The sequence below is a fragment of the Rhamphochromis longiceps genome, linkage group LG15 (assembly GCF_057381845.1).
Source record: "Rhamphochromis longiceps isolate RC_006_pf linkage group LG15, R_longiceps_female_GT1.1, whole genome shotgun sequence".
Classification (NCBI taxonomy): Eukaryota; Metazoa; Chordata; class Actinopteri; order Cichliformes; family Cichlidae; genus Rhamphochromis; species Rhamphochromis longiceps.
In genome coordinates, this window is record NC_140571.1 from 4586507 (window position 1) to 4608310 (window position 21804).

At 41.0% G+C, this 21804-nt stretch overlaps 1 protein-coding gene across 3 annotated transcripts in view; it reads left to right on the forward strand.

The window, feature by feature from the left end:
- The window catches only part of plcb1l (phospholipase C beta 1-like), a 129974-nt gene that overhangs the window by 68964 nt on the left and 39206 nt on the right, over positions 1-21804 (forward strand). For all 3 annotated transcript variants that reach the window (XR_014907475.1, XM_085381186.1, XM_085381187.1), the window contains exons 4-9: positions 5483-5623; positions 6857-6936; positions 9147-9200; positions 10948-11023; positions 15478-15578; positions 16308-16474. Coding sequence is in view for 2 of the 3 variants with exons in the window: in XM_085381186.1 (XP_085237312.1) it covers positions 5483-5623; positions 6857-6936; positions 9147-9200; positions 10948-11023; positions 15478-15578; positions 16308-16474 (619 nt within the window). In the remaining variant the exon portion in view is untranslated. The remainder of the gene's footprint in view (positions 1-5482; positions 5624-6856; positions 6937-9146; positions 9201-10947; positions 11024-15477; positions 15579-16307; positions 16475-21804) is intronic.

Below are 21804 nucleotides of genomic sequence, written 5' to 3' on the forward strand. Positions count from 1 at the left end.
TGCCATCCTCAAGATACCAACCAAACCAGCTTAAAAAAACATGCAAAATGCAGGTCTTGTGAGAATTGGTGCTTCAAAAAAGAAAAGAAAGAATTGTCACATTACTCAGCTTGTACTCCTGCTACAGCTGCCTTGAACATAGCAAGGTTCATCTGTTAAAACAGCTTTCCTTTACAACTAATAATTGTTTTAACCACGTTAATATACATTCGTGAAGCGAAGCTCGTCATAAAAGCATTCGACAATTCCACTACTACTTGTCCAACATGTGTGTCATGAGGAGGCGTGTGACCTCTAAACAACGCACAATGCTTTGACCTTGCTATTTTTCCTTTGTATTGCTGCTAAGTCACTGACGAATTTCCAAACAAGTCTGATTAAAAATAGTTTTTGAGACTTGTATGTGATTAATTTGATGGTTTCTGACCTCTACTCCAAAATGCACTTGGCCTTCCTCTGGTTTGGACTCAGGAACTGCCAAAACAGTCAGGACCCTTTTGGACTCCTTTTACGGTCAAGCTCTTGGGGGAAAGTACCAAGTATGGTATGAAGGAGGGGGAGATTTGCCTAATGTTTGGAGAATGTGTTTTTAAACAGGCTCAGAAGAGCTTCATTTACTTCATATAACTAGATAGGCTTATGATTGAGTTGATTTGGTACTCAATTGCTGGATAATTGTTATTTCCTGCAGTGGGAGGAGCTACTGATTATATAGGCAGGACATGCAGCTCCTCTTGAGTAGCATAGTGAGTCAGGCCATGATAGTAAGAAGACCACTGTAGCGATGGGCCAACCGAGGCCTTGTGAAACACTAAAACGTTTAGAGCAGATGCGTCGAATTTGTATCGAGCTTTTGAAACAATCTGACACCCGTCTCTACGGTGACACCTTCTGGCCATTTTTGCTATGTCACATGGTGATAATGCTAGTTTTTTAAGCAACGCAGATTTTCCGCAATTCTAACCAGTTCTTAAAAATAACCATAATTAAGACATTTTGGAGAAATCTCCATACAACAAAACAAGAAAAACTTTGACTGTAACAAACAGCGTGTTATCAAATTCAATGCACAATTTATACAATCTACAGAGAAGAGGCTAATGAGCGTATTTTCATAACCACATACGTGTTGTGGATATATACGTAACCACAGTGCCCCATTAATCTTTGTGTTTTATCTACAGTGGAATGACGTGTGAATGAATGTAGCTTGTTATGCTTATGAAAAATAAAGATCAATAAGAGAAAATCAAGTGCTATGTAAAGATTTTTATTCAAAAATATCAATTTATTTAGTTTAGTTTTAGCTTCTTCTTTTGCAAATTGGAAAAAATAGAAAATCATCACATACATGTCTACATGAAACGCTTGTTTCATGTAGACATGTACACAACGGGATTTCTTTTTTAAATAAAGGTGCAGGTTTACAACTTGGCACTAGACTAATGGTTCATGTTACACATGAGCGATGTATCTTTTGACCGCTACGGTGGGATTATCTGTTGCCCTGCGGGTACTATGGGTTTCGCTAACTGAGCTGTCAATAGGGTCCCACAAACTGCCCTTTGCTGTGATTGCTGCTGCTAACAATAATAATAATAATGATGATGATGACTTTTAAGCTTTCTGGGAGTTTTCGGTGTCACTGGGTTTTTTCTACACACTGTCAATCAAGGTTAGAAACAACAGGCAAGCCGCTTGTCAAAACTGGGGTCAAAAGCTCCAAAAATAGCCACGTCATGTGATCAAGTGACGTGGGCATTTTGAACCACAAAGCAGGCTTTCAAAACATCTGTGTAAGCTCAACACAGCGTCAAAACATCAGCATCGGGCATCCCGTGTCTGGTTGCAGCTCCTCTTGGGGAGTGTAGCCTGTCAGGCCCATGATGGTGAGCAGGCCACAGTGGCTGTACTGCCAGGGGCCTAACTGAAAGGGAGTTAAGGCTGGTGCAGAATTGTTTCATCAGTTGTTAAGTTTAGTTTTGGTTCATTATCATCCAGTTTTTAGCCCAGTCACTGTTACATTCTGCATTAATAATAAACTTAAATTTAAGCCCTTTCCTTAACCGGGTTCACTAGATTTTGCAGATCCTGCTGAGTGGTGTGTAGGTAGATGGCTCATCATCAATCATTCATACTGACATTTCCTTTGATCTAATGTCTCTCTGTGTGTTTATTTATACACACACTCTGTGTGACGGTGTGTATTTCTCTGTGTGAGCGTTGAGCCGAGCCTGCACGAGTGCAGTTCCATGCCTGTGCTAAGGTGGACGTGTGGTGTGTGCATTTGCGATGGTGTGTGTCCGAGCTGTGTGCGCAGGAGAGAGGGTTTAGACAGGTGCCGTGCTGCAGGTTTAATGACCTGAGGTGTGGCTGACTTCTCTTTGCCAATCTGAATCTCTTCCCTGTGCCCAACAGAGTGTGACACAGTCTGAGCGCATGGCTGGTGACAGGTGGGGGCAGGTGGGGGCCTCGTGACAAACTAAGGCAGAAGGAGAAAGTCTGTGTATTTCCTCGGGCTGCATCTCCAGCTGAATGCTAAGTGTTTGAGAAGAGTTCTTATACTGACAGGCAGCAGCTGCCAACATGCACCTTGAAAGCTTGACTAAGCACGTGCTCACAAGCATCATACACGACACTCACACGCGTGCACTATAGCAACAGAAGACAGAGGCCATGGCTGTGTTTTCATAAAGGCTTAACTCAACCACACCATCATCCAAATCCCATCCCTACCCTTTCCCTTTCTCTGAATCTCCACTCCTTGTGGTAACTGAGACCGCAGGCATGCCTCTAATAGCTCCCCCAATGCACCAGCACAAATTGGTTTTCACTCACATGGCTTACCCCCTTCCTGCTCCTCTCCTTCCATTGCTCTCTGTTCCTTGCTTTATTTCTACTTTTCTTTATTTTGTCCTCATCTCCTCCACCCCTGCTCCTGCTCCCTCCCCCTGCTCCTGCTCCCGTCCAGCAGGGCCCACCTGTCAGCTTGTTTCTTTCAGTCAGTCAGTCTTTTCCCAACATAACTGCTGATGTAAGTGCCTGCAGCTCCCGCCCATATGACTGCATAGTGGGAGATGAGCCCTACGTTCAGCTAATGGCTACCAGTAGCTTCAAAACAATATCAAATTGCATTGACGTTGTAGTAATAAATGAAATATGCATCTTACTGTCTTCCCGTCTGTTCTCAGAAGCCTTTCATGTCTGGCTGTCAGCCAGAGCGTTTCTCAGAGGGAGCTTTGTGTGTTTTAGCAAATTGCAAGTGGCTTTTTATGCTTTGAATGATGACGCGGGTGTCATTCAGAATACATAAGTGGACAGTGATTGATTCTCATTGAACTCAGGATGTGCATGTGTGTGTATTCCATCGATTGGTGGTCAAGTCCACACATGACTCTAACCATCTAAATGATACACAACACTGAAAACCTGTTTTCTCCACATATACATTTTTTCTTTAATTTAAAAGAGCAACGTCTTATTTTCAAGAAGTACCTCCTTAGCCACATAAACTAGTTAAGGGGGGAGTACACAGGCTGTCAGAAGGGACAGGGTGAACATGTATTGCCTTAGAAGTTCTCAGTGTGATAATCGCAGGCGCCACTAAGCCTCCACAATTTGATTGGGGGGTGTGAGGGATGTGTAGAGGACATTTATCAGCATGACACAGGACACAATGCTCTTTGTTTGATTGGTCAAATTAGTGGAAGCTCATTTGCTTTCACTGCAAAATCCTTTACAGGGCTTTTCTGTTGTGTTAATTAAGCCGGAGCAAGAATTCTGTATGCCACTTGCATACTGGGTTTGCAAAGAAGAGAAGGAGATCGTTGTTATTCCTCTCTTTCTCCTCAGAGGCATTGTAGTTGGGTTCTCTTTTTTTGGGCTTTTTTTGTGATTCGCACCAAAGATGAACTTCTTAAATATATATTTGCTAAAATTAGTTTGGTTTAATTCTCCTCTGACAATTAGCTCGGCTGAATGCAAATTCTCCAGAGTTTTTCCTCTGTGGGAGCTGGAGTATTGCCAGCACCCAGTGTTTTGTTGTAGGAGAGATCAGACTTCCTGCAGCAGCCCTCTGATTTTGTCGGATGATGAGAGAATTAGGGTTGTACTAAGTCCGACAATTGCTTTTTCTCAATGTGGGGACAATTTCTGTTGACTTAGGAATTTGCAGTTTTTATATAAGCCTTTAAAAATAAAACCCTTTGAGAGCAAGAAAAGCATTCTCCTCGGGTCTCCTGGGTTAAGTGAGTCCTCTGGTGTTTTTTTAGCAAAACATTTTTTCCTGTGATGTTGATTACAAGTTATTGTATGTATGGGGGGTTTTGCAGTTAAGCTGGAAATATGTTGAGACAGGAGGATGTTTTTTGGGCTTAAAACAAGCTAAAAAGCAAGGCTGGAAAACCCTCATGCTCTCATTTTTGGGGAGCTGTCATGGGGTTATTAATAAATAATAAATAACACAATAAATCCTGTGCTGACATCTTATTGGACATTTGTGCTTACATGTCTACATGTAAGTTCTCCATTCAATACTTAACCCACCTCTTTTCCTGCTTGTATAGCCTGCCATATGCACCCTTTACACAAACTGAGAATCGCTGGTGCTGTAGCACACGGACTCTCTACCTCTGTCCTCTAATTAATCAACCAAATCAGCCATCAAATAAGGTGCGAACTCCCAAATGTTAACCAGTCTTGTTTCCTCTGAGTTCATTCAGAGACTGTTTTTGTTTTGAAACAACATCACAGCAAAATGCCATGACACAGAGCAGTGCCGTCTCCCACTTCCTCAAAAAAAGCATTGCTCATCTTCCTCTGTGGCCTGTTTTATGTCATTTGCCATTTCGCTGAAGCTTTGTTTGGCCTGCTAGCTTTTAGATGCCGCTCTGGCTGATCTGTTCCACCAAGGTTCAACGTGTGTGCAGCCCGGATTAGAGGCTAACATAAAGTGTTCAGAACTTGGGTTATGTAGCACAATTTCTTTTATCAACATGCTTTATTTGAGGCTTTTAATTGGAGCAGATATGAAATGAAAAAATACAAAAGCATTAGCCAATAGGATATCGAGCATATGATCATGTGACTTGTGACCAGTTGTTGCAATAATCACATGAGAGGAAAGGGCATTGATCAAGTGGGACATACGCAACACTGTATTAGGTCCCTGAATTAGAGAATCTAAAGCACTATAAATAATTTTTTTATGTAAACGAGATCATTGTGAAAGCTTATTAATTAAGTGTTCCTCATCCATGCCTGTAAGGGATATTATTTTTAAATATAAAAATTTTAAATACTTCTCTTTCTCCTAAGAAAATTATCATTACCACTCCGTGGCTGTCGATGTGTCATTGAAGGGGATTTTGTTATAGAAATTCATTCATTTGGTGACTTTTGTTTTTCATTTAGATCTGAATAGTTCATTTCTTTGTTATAACATATGTTTTTTTTATTTGTGTGTTTTTGTTTCATTGTAAAGGAAGCCAAGCTGCGCGAGCTGCTGGATAACAGCACGCTGTCGGGGAAGTTGGAGAGCAGGATGCTGACGGTTGTGAGTGGCACCGACATGGTGAATATCACCTACCTGAACTTCATGGCGTTCCAAGAGGAGATTGCGAAGGTAAAAAAAAGAAAATCATGCATAGCAGCAGTAAACAAAGTAACTACTTTTTTATTGTACATAACCTGGACAACCAAAAACAACCACAGACAGGTGAAGTGAGTAATAACTTTGACCTGTGCAGTGGCATCTCCGGCATCTACAGTGGTGAGTGGGGTATCTTAGCCAGTAACTGGGCAGTCAGGGTGAGGTTGTGTAGCCCTACCCATGTGCCTATACTCACCCATCATGTGGGCAACCAGGCATCATTCACCTGGAGAAAAAGAAGGCAGCAGGATGCACTATGTGAAGAATAGTGCATCGTAATAATTGTATTAATGTAGGGTCTTTACCTTACAATATAAACTGTTTTGAGGCAACTGTTTTTGTTTTGTATTATTTAAATAAAATTGAATTGAATTGAAGGCAAGCTGCCAGAAACAGTGTGATGCTCTGGGTAATGTTTTCCTGGGATTCTTGGATTCATGTGGATGTTAATCTTAAACGTACCACATACCTAAACATTAGTGCAAACCAAGCTCGTGTCTGAATTGCAAAGGTACTCTCTGACGACATTAGAGTTTTTCATAGGGGCAATGAGTCGTGGAACACCGTAAAAAGTGCTTGGGAATGCTTTTAAGGAGCATGACGAGGCTTCCAAGATGTTAACTTTGCCTTCAGATTCCACAGATGTCAGTTCATTTAGACATCTGTGGGATGTGCTGGAAAAAAACTAGTCAGATCTGTGAATCTGCTGCTGATGAATTAGTGAATCTACACCTCGATGGGTCACAGCTGTTTAGGCTCTTTGATGGGGACTTGCTCTATAATATGCATGGGGTTTTAATTTTGTGCCTATTTTTTGTATTTGCTATTAAACTAAGCCATTAAAAGCAATAAATAATATTCTCAAAGAGTGAAAGCATTTCTTAATAGTTGTTTATTTTTAATTGATTTAGGAGGCTTTAGACGGAGGTACCATTTCTTTTTTTAGGATCATGGTGAAAACCTGGATCATAAGTTCATCATCAAGTCATTTACCACTCTGGAAAATTATGAAAAATGATCAGCATACCTACTCAGTATGCATGAACTTCATTTATTCCTGACACATGGCAGCAGAAACTGAACACAAACTTCCAGCCTTCAGCAGTTATCAGCATCAAAGCACAAATGAGTTCACCGCCGCTCTCTTTCCTGACTCTAGGTGTGTGTGTGTGTGTTAATGTTGTGTGTGCGTTTTATTTCCTGCAGGAATGGGCAGAAGAGCTTTTCAACCTGGCGTCCAACCTCTTGGTGCAGAACATGTCCAGAGAGGCGTGCCTCGAAAAAGCGTACGTCACCAGATGCATGCACACGCGGACACATGCACACGCGCACATGCAAGCAGTCTCGAACAAAATGTAAATCTACAGTCCCCAAGATAGATATGAAAATCGGGTCTGCAAGCACTAGAAATGTCACTCGTAGCAAGAGTCACATTAGGGACCTGATGTATTTTACATGAACAAAAATGGTAAAATGTTATGTAAAAATCTTGCGAAACCATCATGTAGCATTTACACCTTCACCAAAGCACATTTGTGCTTACATTGTTCACACACTGCAGTGTACAACGCAGCCTGATTTTTCACACATCAACGGAGGAAGTAAGAACAGACGAAAGCAGAATTATCAAAACAGCTGGAAATATGTTTATACCAGTTTATAAAACACCCTGCATGCGTCAGTTGTCTTTTTATTGCTTCCCATATGTGAGTGTGCATTTGTTTGGTGGTGTAGTGTTTGTTTTGTGTTACAGTAGTGACATATAGTAGATTCCAGGCTGACTCGGTGAGCTGAGCTTTGGGTTGAATTGGGAAAAGAGAGGAAGAGAGGGCAAAAAACAGGAAGCCAGTATTTTGTCAGTTCCAGGGTATTACATAAATCACTGATTATCCTTATCAGTGGCTCTATGTCCATGACCGCTTTCATCGTCCTTTGCCCTCGTGTCACCTCTGATTCCGAGTGAAGCTCACGCAGAGTGAGCGTAAATATGAACGCAAATCATTTTTTGCTGGACTCTGCTCGCCGACAACTCCCAGCTGTCTGCTGTTTATCAGTGAACAGAAGCCATTAACGTGCACCCCCGAGGAGCTAATTGACTTATGAGACAATAAAACTGGTCATCGACCACATAGTGCAGATAGAGTGGAATAGAACTGAATACAGCAGGTCTCGCGGTCACGTCGGTTGCTCGCAGCAGCAGTTCTTGTACACTCCTTGCTTACAAATAAGGCAATTCTTCGCCATACCGCTGCTGCAGCGCGAGGATGCTGCCTCCCTGAAGTGATGTTGATGTTTCTCCGCGTGTGGTTAATTCTCATCGCTGTCTCTTAAAGCAGTGATACTGATTTTGGGTGGTGGGTTTTCTGAGGAGCGGCGTAGCTGGGCAGCTTTCTCATCAACAGGAAACTAAATAGAACCCAGCAGGTTTTTTAAATGACCACTTGCTGAAAGGTGTTGAAATCAGTACAATTATAATTGAATACTTTCCTTGGATAACACAGCCCTCAATTACCAAACATGGCAGGGTTAGAACTGCGTGTTTTACTCTGTGTTGCTCTGTGACTATGTCTGGAAACTTGGAGTTGAGCAGCGTCATCTAACTGCTTATGTCTTTAGCATCATCTAATGAAGAAATGAGTAAATGAGTAACGTCTAGGATTAGCTAGAGTGGGAACATGAAAAAGAACAGAGAAAGTAGTGAGGTAAACAGAAAAGGAGACAGTGAGTAATCTGTTTCCCCCTTTCTCCAGTGTCATAATGAATAATACAAGCATCTCTGAGTCAGATGGGGGCATTGAAAAACACCTCTTCCCTTCCTTGTTTGGGAGCCTTTCAATCATTCTCTTTAAAAAGAAAGAAAGAGAAAATAAAGCCTCATGCAGTGCTACTGGCTAACTTTATCCCAACCAAAACTTTTGTTTACAGCTTTTAAAAAAGAAGAAAAAAAAAAACAACTCCCCAAACTTTGATCCCAATTGACAATTAAAAGTCACCAGCCTATTAGCCTGAGGCAGTCGCCAAGTTCTGTCAAGTGGACACTGTAATGGATATTAATTATTAGCCAGCAGCCACTTAAAGCCCAGCCTACAATGATGGCTCCTGTTGCAGCCGAGCTATTTATAGGCCAGGTTACACGCTGCCTGTGCATTGCTGCTGCACTGCTCTGCCCTGCCAGCGTTCAAGACTTCCAGGGATTAGCCCACAGTTCTGACCTCCCGTGTAAACGCCGGCAGATATATCCGCAGTATGCAAAGAGAACTCCACTCATGCACAGTCAGCCACTTTAAGATATTTAGATACGTGCTTTTTATCTCTTTCCGATGCATTACGTACGAGTCTGCAAACCTGGTCATGGCAGACAGTCATTTATGTCAGTCACGCATGTAAGATCAAGCAAACAGCCCCCACACATACATTAGACCTGATGAAGAGTGTCACTCACACTGAATAAACTGCTATCACGAGCTGCTGCTGATGTGTGCTCTGTGCAATGCAGATACACCCGGCTGAAGCTGCAGCTAAACCCTGAGGGAAGAATCCCCGTCAAGAAGTAAGTCTGTGTGACTCATCCACCCCCCCACCACCACCACACCCCTCCCCCATCCCCACAACGGCTCTGCTCTTTTCATCGGTGCATAGTTTCCTCTGCCTTTTTGCCTTCTCTCTAAGCGTGCAGATGCTTAAACCTACACTTTGTTTTTTGCATATTTATTAGAATATATTACCCATTCCATCTGTCATGACAATATTCATTCTTGTTCTCCTTATCACCACTTTTCATTTATCTCACGCTGGGCCCATTTCACCCATGTGATTTTTTTATTATTATTATTTTTTAAACTTTAGTCTGTGTCAGTTTGTGATTTATCTGAGAATTTCATTTTGTATATTTCAGTTTCAATTTGATTTATCTGGAAGTTTGTCATCGCCTCATTGAAAATCCACCTCTCTCCATCTCCATTAGTCAAGTTGAGCTTTCAGGCAGGCGGGCAGCAGTGAACCTCCGTGATAACCTCCCTCAGAGCCGCGGAGGAAAGCAGTGGGTGTCAACAGGGAGAGACACTCCTTGCTGTTTAGGGAATTAACCTCCTAGCTAGGAAGACATGTCAGTTTGACTAATGTCAGCTTGATACTGCTCTTCCACTGAGCGTACAGTAAGTGCTGGTGGACCTGCGCAGGCATACCTCTGCAAGCAATTAAAACAGGCTATTCCGAACAGAACCAGACCTAAATGTCCTGCTGTGGCTGCAGTGACACTAGAGTCCACTGTAAATCACTTTTATTGTCTGTATACACCGGAATAAAACAGATGACAGAAGCTTGAAAACACAGATGTCTGTCGGCAGTGTTTTTCCAGAGTTAAATGAACCGAGACGCTGATGATGTGACGATGTGATGTGATTTGAGATCATTTTGCGTTATTTACATGCGCACATCATAAAGAAACATTACATCTGCACGCCTTTTGTTTATTTATGCAAGAAAAAAGATGCTTCTGTTGAGACAGACTTTATAGCACAAGCACAATGACATGATAATAAAAATTATGACAGCAATGATGAAAATTGGTGTGATTTGCAAAATGATACCATTGCCGGGAAGCTTTCTTTCCTCATCTTTGTTGGGGCCTGTGTGGCATCGCATTCATGAAGACTTGTCACTTTTATGTACACAAGTGGCATTTGCCATGGAAAACTTTGCAATTCACTGTAAGCAGTATTAAAATCAAGATATTTTCCATGTTTAAATGTGAATATTAAAAATATTAAAACTACACTATTTTATCTCAGTCCACCCATCTATCTATGAGAGCAAACATATTAGGAACAGATTTATGCTGCTGCATTATTGCACAGCTTCCTAATGCTCCAAATAAGCTGAATCAGTAGCTCTCCAACTATTTCAGCATAAACAGAAATTTACTGCGTAACCTTTATGAATGTAAAATTCATTGCAAGGCTGTTAGACTGCAGTATTTAAATCCTGATGTCCCATCTTCTACCCCTCCCTTATTATATTGCATTTCTTTCCCCACACAGGCATCATCTGAGTCTAATATTTGTCTTTAGTGTTGCATTCTGTCCGGCCTGTAGTTTCACCCTTTTTATTTTTTTCCATTGCCTCCTAAGCTGTTGCTACAATATTACATTTTCACAGAATAATCTTAATATGTGTCAGTTAAATGCTGTGACGAATTCATCCGTTTGACACACAGCCTTTAAAGGAGTGAGAATTTCTCTCCGTGTGTGGCATTTTCTGTGATTACTCATAACAGCATGTTTTTTGTCTCCCTACAGTATCTTCAGGATGTTCTCGGCAGACAGGAAACGAGTGGAGACAGCGTTGGAAAGCTGTAACCTCCCTTCTGGCAGAGTGAGACTCCAAAATACTGAAGCTCTCTGTTTTTTTTTCTAGTATTACTGTCGCCTCATATTTCCTCCGTCCCTGAACCGGCTTCTGTCTCCATCTCATCCTGTCTCTTTTATGTACAGTTGCCTTCATCTTTCCATCCATCCATCCATCCATTTCTGTTTTGACTATTCAACTCATCTCTTAAAACACAAACTGATTGCGGCTGTGCTTATTCGTCTTATTTTCTGGATATCTGCATGAGTTCCAGCACAGAATGGATTTAGCCTGGGTTGTAATGCAACAAATAGACCCAGTGGGAGCAATAGAGATGACAAAAGCTGTTTTATCGCTACCTTTTTTTAGATGCCACTAGAGAGACGCTGCACCCTAATGCATAGAGGTGCAAACAGTGCTCTGTATTCAAACAGTAGCAAACAATTTTCATCCCTAGAAGTGGGAAACTGCTGTTCGGTGCTGTAAAGCTAATTGGAATTGGGTCAGGTCACTTTCAGATGTGACTGAACTCATATAACGTGTTTACATTTAAATTACTCACTGAAAAGGTTATATCTTAGGTTAAGTCTGTAGTGAAATGAAATGCATTTTGGATATTCAGCATTTTCAATTGGTTAAAATCAGAATATATAACATACCTGATGCAAAGCACAGGTGTTCTGTGTGCATACAAGTGGGCTTCAGTTTCTTTTTCTGCAGTTTTCTTATCAAATCCCAGAAACACTGATTCCCAGTAAATGGTAAATGGCCTGTATTTGTATAGCGCTTTACTGGTCCCTAAGGACCCCAAAGCGCTTTACACTACATCCAGTCATCCACCCATTCACACACACATTCACACACTGGTGATGGAAAACCTCATTTGTAGCCTCAGCCACCCTGGGGCGCACTGACAGAGGTGAGGCTGCCGGACACTGGCACCACCGGGCCCTCTGACCACCACCAGTAGGCAAAGGGTGAAGTGTCTCGCCCAAGGACACAACGACTGAGACTGTCGGAGCCGGGGCTCGAACCGGCAACCTTCCGATTACAAGAAGAACTGCCAGTAATATAAAATGTATTCAAAACGCAATAAAAGAACCTTTGACCATGTACAATAAGATCTGATGGCACCCTAATTTTAAATGTAATCTCAGCTGTTTATAGCTACTTATTATTTTTAATCTGATTAGCGAATTGTGGCCAACTCTGGCTACAATCAATGGCTTCTGAACACAAATCGAATTAATATATATATAAATAAATAAATATACACACACGGGAATACAAACACACGCCCACAGTCAGAACAAGCTATACATAATTAGCATAGGGAGAGAGAGCAGGAGGTAAAAACCGATTGCTGTATGAAGGTCTGCTGGGATTTGCTGTTATTCCATTGCACAAGTAATTACAGCTAAATGGTATTGCTGTTAATCCCTCAAACGCACACACTCCCAGGCAAAAGCACATACACAGCCCAGCTCGCACCAATGTCTTTTGAATGACTCACTGAGTCTCAACAGGGCTTGACCTGCATCCCCCCTACTTCTGTGCATCCTTCCTCACCTCCCTCCTTCCAGGTCTTTTCTAAGATTGTGTGGTTCTGCTCTGTTTCTTGCTGGCAAAATGCTGTTCCCTGCTGCTGAGCACGCTGTGTCTTTATCATACCCGTTTGCCTCTGATAGCTCTATAAGAAGCCCTGACGCTAAGTGCAAATTGCAGGCAGTCATTTGCTGTTTGTTATTTGCATCTCTGCAATTGCTTCAAGGGGGCCAACTATAAGACGGCAGATGGAATGACAGATCTGTGTTTCTTTTAGTCACATTAGTGAGTTAGTGGATAGATGTCTTTACCTCAGCAGTACTCTAACTAGGAAGTCTGCACAACATGAAATTTCTTAGTATGCGGGGAAAGTTTAATAATAAGTAAGTACATTTAAAACCAAAGTTCTTTACGCCAAAATAAAATAGAATAAACAGGTTCCTAAAAAGGTATGGCTATGGCTCACAGGGTTTACATCAAATAAACCAGTAGCTACCAATCCACCAGTCACAGTTCCAGAAATCATCAGTTTCCAAAGGCTTGAAAATATATGTTTTAGTTTTATTTATCTGTGAAACTTCTAATGTGATTATCCCAAAGTTAGCCTGTATTTTAATAATAAACAGAGTTAAGGAGCCCAGGTTATTCTTCGACCTCTCAGTTAATATCTGAGAGCCAAACAATGTGGCATCAGTTTCTTCTATCCAAAATTCACTCATTGAGCCTTCTTGTGGCACAGTGATATCCAAGATCCAAGTGTAAATACAGTTAAATCATTAAGAGATTCTATCTTGTGAATAATTTGATGTAGCAGGAGCATGTGCAAAGCATAAAGAACAGACCCCTCTGGAGGTCCAGATTTTATAATAGCTAATGCAGAAGAGTATTTTCCAATGTTAACTGTTTAATATAGGGTTTAAACCAGTTAAGAGTCAAACCCTTAACTTCTCCACAGTGCTCGAAGTACTCCATGCGTAACTCAAGGTCGACAGTGTCAAAAGCAGCACACGACTCCACATAATTAAGACAGAACAACCAGAATCTGCAGAATATCAGAATATTGTTTGTTACTTTCAAAAACGCAGACTCAGTTCTGTGAAAGGTCTCATAAACATTGTTCTCGTGTAGGAAGGATGACAAATAAACAAACCTTTCTTAAATTTTAGTCAAAGATGCAGTTTTGATATAGTATCAATAACACTCAGAAGATCCACTTCCAAATTTTTATCCTTTAAGTAGGACTTGACTACTGCATGCTTAAAAGGAACTGTACAGAAGTGAAGTTTGCATTTATAATTCTCAGGACATCACAACCTGATGTAAAAAATATTTCCTCGTCAAACCACGATAGAAGAACAGAAGGGGAACACGTCATATGAGAAACCAAGTCTGACTTCACAGACGCAAATAACCAGATGATAAGCAACAGAGTTAGCTCCAGAAATTAGAATATTTGCTCCAATGTGTCCAACCTTACTCTGAAAGAGGTCCTGAAAAAGGAAATACTACTACAGTGGCTTGCAAAAGTATTCAGCCCCCTTGAACTTTTCCACATTTTGTCACATGACAGCCACAAACATGAATCTATTTTATTGGAATTCCACGTGAAAGACCAACACAAAGTGGTGCACACGTGAGAAGTGGAACAAAAATCATACATGATTCCAAACATTTTTTACAAATAAATAACTGCAAAGTGGGGTGTTCATAATTATACAGCCCTCTGAGTCAATACTTTGTAGAACCTCCTTTTGCTGCAATTACAGCTGCCAGTCTTTTAGGGTCTGTCTCTACCAGCTTTGCACATCTACAGACTGAAATCTTTGCCCATTCTTCTTTGCAAAACAGCTCCAGCTCAGTCAGATTAGATGGACAGCGTTTGTGAACAGCAGTTTTCAGAGCTTGCCACAGATTCTCGATTGGATTTAGATCTGGACTTTGACTGGGTCATTCAAACACATGGATATGTTTTGTTTTAAACCATCCCATTGTTGACCTGGCTTTATGTTTAGGGTTGTTGTCCTGCTGGAAGGTGAGTCACCATGGGCCTCTTGGCCTCCCTGACCTGTCTGGTGTGTTCTTTGGACTTCATGGTGTTGTTGCTCCCAATATTCTCTTAGACAACCTCTGAGGTCGTCACAGAGCAGCTGTATTTGTACTGACATTAGATTACACACAGGTGCACTCTGTTTAGTCATTAGCACTCATCAGGCAATGTCTATGTGCAACTGACTGCACTCAGACCAAAGGGGGCTGAGTAATTACGCACACCCCACTTTTCAGTTATTTATTTGTAAAAAATGTTTGGAATCATGTATGATTTTCATTCCACTTCTCACGTGTACACCACTTTGTGTTGGTCTTTCACGTGGAATTCCAATAAAATTTATTCATGTTTGTGGCTGTAATGTGACAAAATGTGGAAAAGTTCAAGACGGCCGAATACTTTTGCAAGCCACTGTATATATATTTTTCTTAAGCAACAGTTACAAGGGATTTGACTAATTTTCAAAACTTGTAGAGCTAAGCTAAATTGGCTAAACTAAATAATTCTGTTTATCCGAAGATTATACAAATATAAAATTCACTTTACTGTGCACATACTCATTACTTTACATAGATATGCACAAGTAAGCGTCTCATAGATAAAGAAGATGCTACATGAAAGATTGCCTTTTTGTAAAGGCTATGTTAGGATCAGTGCATTAAACTGAAAATAGAGTTAAACACATTTTATTTAACTAATAAAAACACAGTTTTGTTGCACTGAGGCGTGCAAGAAAAGTCTTCTCCAGAGCACCTGTCACTGTGGAAAAAGTATCTTTTATCTATCAGCTTGTACATTTTAAATCCACTTTTTTCTTTTGCCCTTCCACAGTACGTCCGAACACTACTGCCTGCAATTTATTCACCTATCTTACTTTTGTCTGCTGCAGAATGACTCCATTCCCCAGGAGGACTTCACTCCAGAGGTCTATAGCATGTTCCTGAGCAACATCTGCCCTCGGCCTGAGCTGGACCACATCTTCTCTGAAGTGTAAGTACTGTGTTTCTCTCTGCTCTCTCTGTGTGGTAATAATAACCTTTTCCACCTCCAAAGAATACGGGAATTCCCAGTTTAAAATGTCCAAAAAAATCACAATTGATACATTTTTTTTCCCAAATCATCTGTTGCTTTTTTCATATTTGTAGCCTCGATAGGAAAATTTGGTTTCCCAGGTTCAAGCCAGATCCTTTTATCCATTTATAAGACGTTAATTAGCCCAGGAAAGTGTGTTCTAATGTCCCTGGTTGTGACTTCTCGAGCCTAGCTGGTTTGGCCTCTCGTGCTGCAGAAGCAGAACTGCCCTTTGGCCCAGAGAGACTGAGACCATCAGCCGAGGAAGCACGCCAGCTCAACCGACGCTACTCCAAGTCATAAATCTGTATTTTAATCACAGTTAAGTGAGGTAGCAGGAGAGCCAGGAGGATGTGGAGAGGATAATTTAGTCGAACAGGCTTGGATGCGAAAGGCGTTTTTAATGAATTCTCATAATTTACTCAAAACACAACATTTAATCCTGTTGTTTTGCATGTCTGCCGCTCTGCCTCGCCGCGTCTTTTTGCGTCTTAATTACAGCTCCTCCCCTCCATCGTTTTTTCCTTGTTTCATTTCCCCATATGCTATTTTTTAATCCCGTCCTTGCACCCACACCTTGCTTAGCAGCCCTTTAAGATGTTTTGTCTAATTTTTTCTAATTTCTGCCCCATTCCTTTCTCTGCTCAGGGGAGCCAAGAGTCGACCATACCTCACAGTGGAGCAGATGACAGATTTCATTAACAGTAAACAGCGAGACCCTCGCCTGAACGAGATACTCTACCCTCCTCTCAAACCAGAACAGGTCCAGCTGCTGGTTGACAAATATGAACCCAATGCTTTGCTGGCACAGAAAGGTCAGTGGCTCAAATTTCTGTCAATACAATCCCAGGCACACTGACAAGCTTATGTGTACACAGACATGCACGTAACACCTTTTAGTACAGATCGACTTCATGATAGTATGCAAGTGATTTATAGTAAAAACTATCGGAAAAACACCGGTACATTATGCCCGTTGTGTGTTTTTACACTGTCCTCCTCCACCAACCCTGCACTCCAGCCGCTGCCACCAATAAATTTGTCAGGGGTGTTGCCATAGAGACTGCTGGATGGTGTCCAAAGCTTTTGCAAGTGAGGGGACATAGTGGGGTGCCGAGGAGTCTGTAAATACCAAACACTCACAGTCAAACACACATCACCGCCATCAAAATGTTCCACCTGTTCCCAACTTGTGCTAAAGTATTGCAGTTGCAATACTCAGAGAATACAGAGTATTGCAGTCCTTGGGATGAATTTTCTGGGATGTCCACTCCTGGGAGGAGTGTGGCATTGAGTTAACACATATTTGAATGCTCCAGACCAGCAAAGTGCCAAAACCTTCCCACCTCCTGACGATCAGTTATTCAAGTGCTATTTACCCTTTTAATTTCACTGGAAGCAGTTTTTCCCAGACTCTGGCAAAGGCTTTCTTCTTCACATGTCTTTATCTGTCTGTGTAATATAATGCAAGGCTTTGTACCTAAAATTGAAAGGGCAATAAATAGTTTGCCTGGTTCCTTTCAAAGGATTAAACTGCAGTAAATCTAAAACGTATAAACCTACAGTTCCTTTTTTAGTTTTATGTGCAGGACTTCAGCACCATTTCTTGATCTGCTATCATTTCACTTTATTATGTGTGTTGGCTTCCTAATTGCTGATTTGCTTAATGTGACCTATATGTTGTCTAAGCGGTAACATGTTGTTGTTGTTGTTGTTTAAACGCACTCCTCTTTTTTTCATTCCCATGTTTAAATTGTATATAGATGTCAACCATCTTAATTAATAGAAGGACTTTAGTTTTAATATTTAGAGTATTAGGAGTGATACAGAATAATATATAAAGAAATGAGATGGATGCGTCTTGGTGAGCCAGCACTCCTGGACATGCTGTGCTTTCATGATGTCTCAAGTGTCAGTAGACCCAGAGCTGCCAGTACTGGAAAACATCACACTCCAGATATCAGGCAGCAAGGTCTTATATTTGCCAATTCAAATTTTATCTGTGCTAGAAAAGCATCTTACACAACTGTGCCAAAATGGATGAGTTATCGTACGCCGTGTACGGTTTATTATGAGCAAAATGCTGGGTTGATTTTTCTCCCCATAGTGTCAAACCAATCGCTGCCTTTGAATATGCCATCTATAGCTGTATTTAGATTATTTACTCTATATGTTTAGTTTTGTTAGTATATTTTCTCCTTCAGGGCTTAAAACATCAAAAATTGTTAAAGCTGGGAAGTCATCAATGCACCCGATTTCTTAGCTACGTATTCAAGGAGGGTTGTGGTGGAGAAGGAGTTGGAATACAGATTGATAATTCATCACAGAGCTTCCAGGAGTCAGATACTATGAACCTAATTCTTATCTTCTTTTTTCAGGTTTGTCTTTTGGTGTGTTAGTGTAGTGGTTAACACGTTTGCCTATCTATATGTAAAAACAAAATGCACTTGCAGTTAAAGTTAACGGTATGTCACGTGACTTCTACCTCAAATCAAACTGTGATAAGCTCAGCTGCGACATAAATTCAAATTTTACTAAAGGATTGAGTGAAGGTTTCGACAGAAGTATCGGTGGCTTGAATGGTTACCTCGATGTAGTCGCTGAGAGTAAGTAGTAAGCTGAAAAAAGATAAGAAAGCAGTCAAGTGAACATAACAGGTGGTTTTTACGAAGGGGTCCATATGGCAGAGCAGTAGAATACAGCATTTTTCCATATAAAGCTGCTTATTAATACTTTTTGTCATTATGCTGGAGATCTGGAGGATTAAATAATGCTTTTGTGTCAGGAATTCAAAAAAATGTCTTTGGTGCAAGAAGAGAATGATTATCTAAACATTTTATGGAAACTATACTAAACTAGAAGCTTTGTCTTTTTAATAATCTCCCCTGAATAAAGTGCCTACTTTACTCTGTTTGCACATGTGACCGAATAAATCACGGGTCCTTAAATTAGTTAAAAGTCATTTTTTAAAGCACACATATCCATCCTGACTGCCTAATGTTTGACTCTGATCACAGCCATGTGCTCATACTGTGATGTTGTGTGTTCATCCTGTCCCAGGCTCTCTGGAAGCATGCCCTTCCCTGTCCCAGTGACAGATTTCCCCACGTGAAGTATTTATCTAGCCGGAGGAAGTGCTGCCATCTGCTCTGCAGAGGGGTCCAGAGCTCCACATGCAACCTTCACACACACACATACACATAAACATAGTTTCTCCTCTTTCAAGGACACTCATGTTCGTAAAAACATACGTGGATTTTAGGTGGCATGAAAATTTTAGATACGCAGTCTGTGTTTAGCTCGGGGTAAAAAGCCCCCCTGTTGATGGATAAACAGAAAACCATATGCTTTAACTAAATGTGCTCCAGAAATGTGTGTATTAATGATGGTGAAGAGTTTTAGTCTTTATTAAACGTTTTAATGTTTCACTTTCTCCATTTGTGACTTGGAGATTTTGTTTATTTTTTTATTTTATACCTCTCATTCATGTCTTCACTGCTGAATCACTTTCTGTGACTGTTTCAGTCTGTGCTCTCTCAGATGTTATGACATCGTTTGAAGGAAGATGAATGAAATACAAAATGAAACGAGACACTTGGAGAATTTTTCATAATTCAAGAGTGGATAGTTGGCTTATTCACTTGAATGGTAGAGAGGAAGCTCTCTAGTCTTACGGGTGAAATTCAGAATCCATCTCTGTGTCCAATTTCCTCTCCTCTCAGTATGAGCCGTTATTGTGACCGGTAGCTAAAGTTTTACTTGGCTCAAATCTTCCTGTAGAATTTCTTCTCAGGTTTCACCTTGAGAGTAGCACTTGTATGTTCCCACTCTGGTTCGGCTGCATTACAATCCCAGCCGTGTCAACACAATTTTTCCGTGTTTGACCTACAAATGTCTTGAGAGATGGGGAAACTCTTTGTCTGCACGGAATGTGTGATACAAAGGTTAGACCTCAGCCAGGCGAAGGGAGATCCTGGGAGTCAGCAGGGAGTAAGACGCTGAGTGCGACAGAGCTCAGATGTCACAGACAGCAGCTAGCGTTAATTAGTCCAGCAACTCTGCAGAGGGCGGCACCGCATTAATTAGCATAAAGTGGCCAGAGGGACCTGCTGCACCCGTCAAGCTTGCATCACTTAGCATATTTAGCGTAATTTCAAGTAAGTGTGTGTGTATGTGTGTGTGTGTGTGTGTGTGTGTGTGTGTGTGTGTGTGTGTGTGTGTGTGTGTAGGCAGGTGGAGGAAGTATTTTGCTTTGAGCAGCAACTATATGTTCAAAATTTAATTCATGAAGGCAAGGTGTTTGATGTGTATGGTAATGCGTATGGAAATATGATCTCGTGTGGATGGAGATGTGGAGCTTTTCATCAACCGCTTATTACTTATTTATTCAGTGTTATTCACTTTCTCAAGCACATTCAGTGAAGATTAGCTGAGTGATGGCAGCCAACAGGCAAAGCTTATCATGAGTGACCATGACTACCAATCAACAACGAAGAAGGAACAGCTCCATGGGCAGCTTAGCTTCATCACAGCTTAGCTTCATCAGATCACTGTATTACTTAGTGATAATAGCAATATTAGCCGAAGCTAGTGGAGCCTGAAATGGAGAAAAATACATTTATATGTTAATCTACCTGCTGAGCAAAGGGAGCCTTTTCAGACTTGAATTTTAATAATTAGAAGCATGTACTGTAACACAGTATTTAACTAGAGTAGGAAAACATTGAGGGACAGCCCTAAAGGAAACAACGAGTTTCCCTAAATGAAACGAAAGAAAGACATTTACCATCAGTCTCACACCCACTGTAATGCTTTAACCTCCTAGGACCTGGCGCTCACATATGTGGACATCACATTTTAGGTTGTCTAGACCAAAATACCAAATTTTGCTCTACAAGGGCTTGATATCCACTTAAGAGGACATTATACTGCCGCTGTTCTATCGAAATTTAAAGCAGGTTTAAAAAATTACGTAATTCTCTGTTTTTACATTCATCAGGTCCCAATCAGCCCAAATAGCAAAGAGAAATTAAAAATGCATGCCATGAAACAGTTCGGGTCTTAGGAGGTTAAAGGTGGAGAACAATGCAGGCACATGTTTACAGAAAACAAAAGTTGCTTTTATTTTATTAAAGTCACAGGTGAACGGGGATGCCAGTCCATTCACCTCCATTGGAAATAATGTTTTTATAAAAAGTGACTGACAAAAACACGCAAATGTTCTCATAGCCATGTTCAGTTATGTTGCAGTTTGTTAAAAATTTCATGTAAGGCATTGCAAAGGGTGGGGAAAAAAATCTGTGACACATATGCCACCATATGCCACGCACCATATTTTAGCTTGTGCAGTTAAAAGGATAAGGCATTCTTAATGTTTAACACGGTGACAAATCTCATTAAGAAAATTAAATTCCAACATTATGTTACTCCATCTGCCAGTACTTTACATCTTCCTTACCCTGTCTTTGGCACTCAGCCCCTTTGCCCATTAATTTCCACTGGAAAAACGAGACAATTCTGTGATTTAACTTTTAAATAAATTTCTAAAACTTTAGGCATCTGCAAATTTTCTTCAAATCAGAATAACTGCAAGATTTGGCAGATAGCTCTATACTGAGTCAGATGACTCAAGAAAAAGCAGATAAGATGATCACTGCAGTGAACAGTGAAGCGCGTGGAACAGCACGGCTTTTGGAGTGTTTTCACACCTGCACTTTTTAGTTTACTTCTACTCTGATATTTTCCCTCCTTGTTGCGGTTCGTTTGTGCAGATGTGAACAAGGTAATCTGAGTTATTGGATCCCAAACTGCTTTGGAGTTTGTTTGCAATTGGACTGAGGCCGAGGAATCCAGAGCGGTTCATTTGTGGTGAAAACTCAATCGACCCAACCGCCAGGTGTACGCTTCGAGTGTGACCTAAACACCTTCCTGTAGCCTGGTGTGTTTTCTATTCTGCGATCCAGCAGAGCAGCACAGATGCGCAGAGAGTTTCTCTGTGTTATCGACTTGTCCAGAACACCTTTCTGGACAAGTTTACTTTTGTTCCTAACGCTCCAGACTCATCTGACTAATAACTGAAGTGAGCGTTCTCATGTGGTTTGCAGTGACGCAGTTGAGCTCACCTGGAGTTTACTTGTTTTTTCTG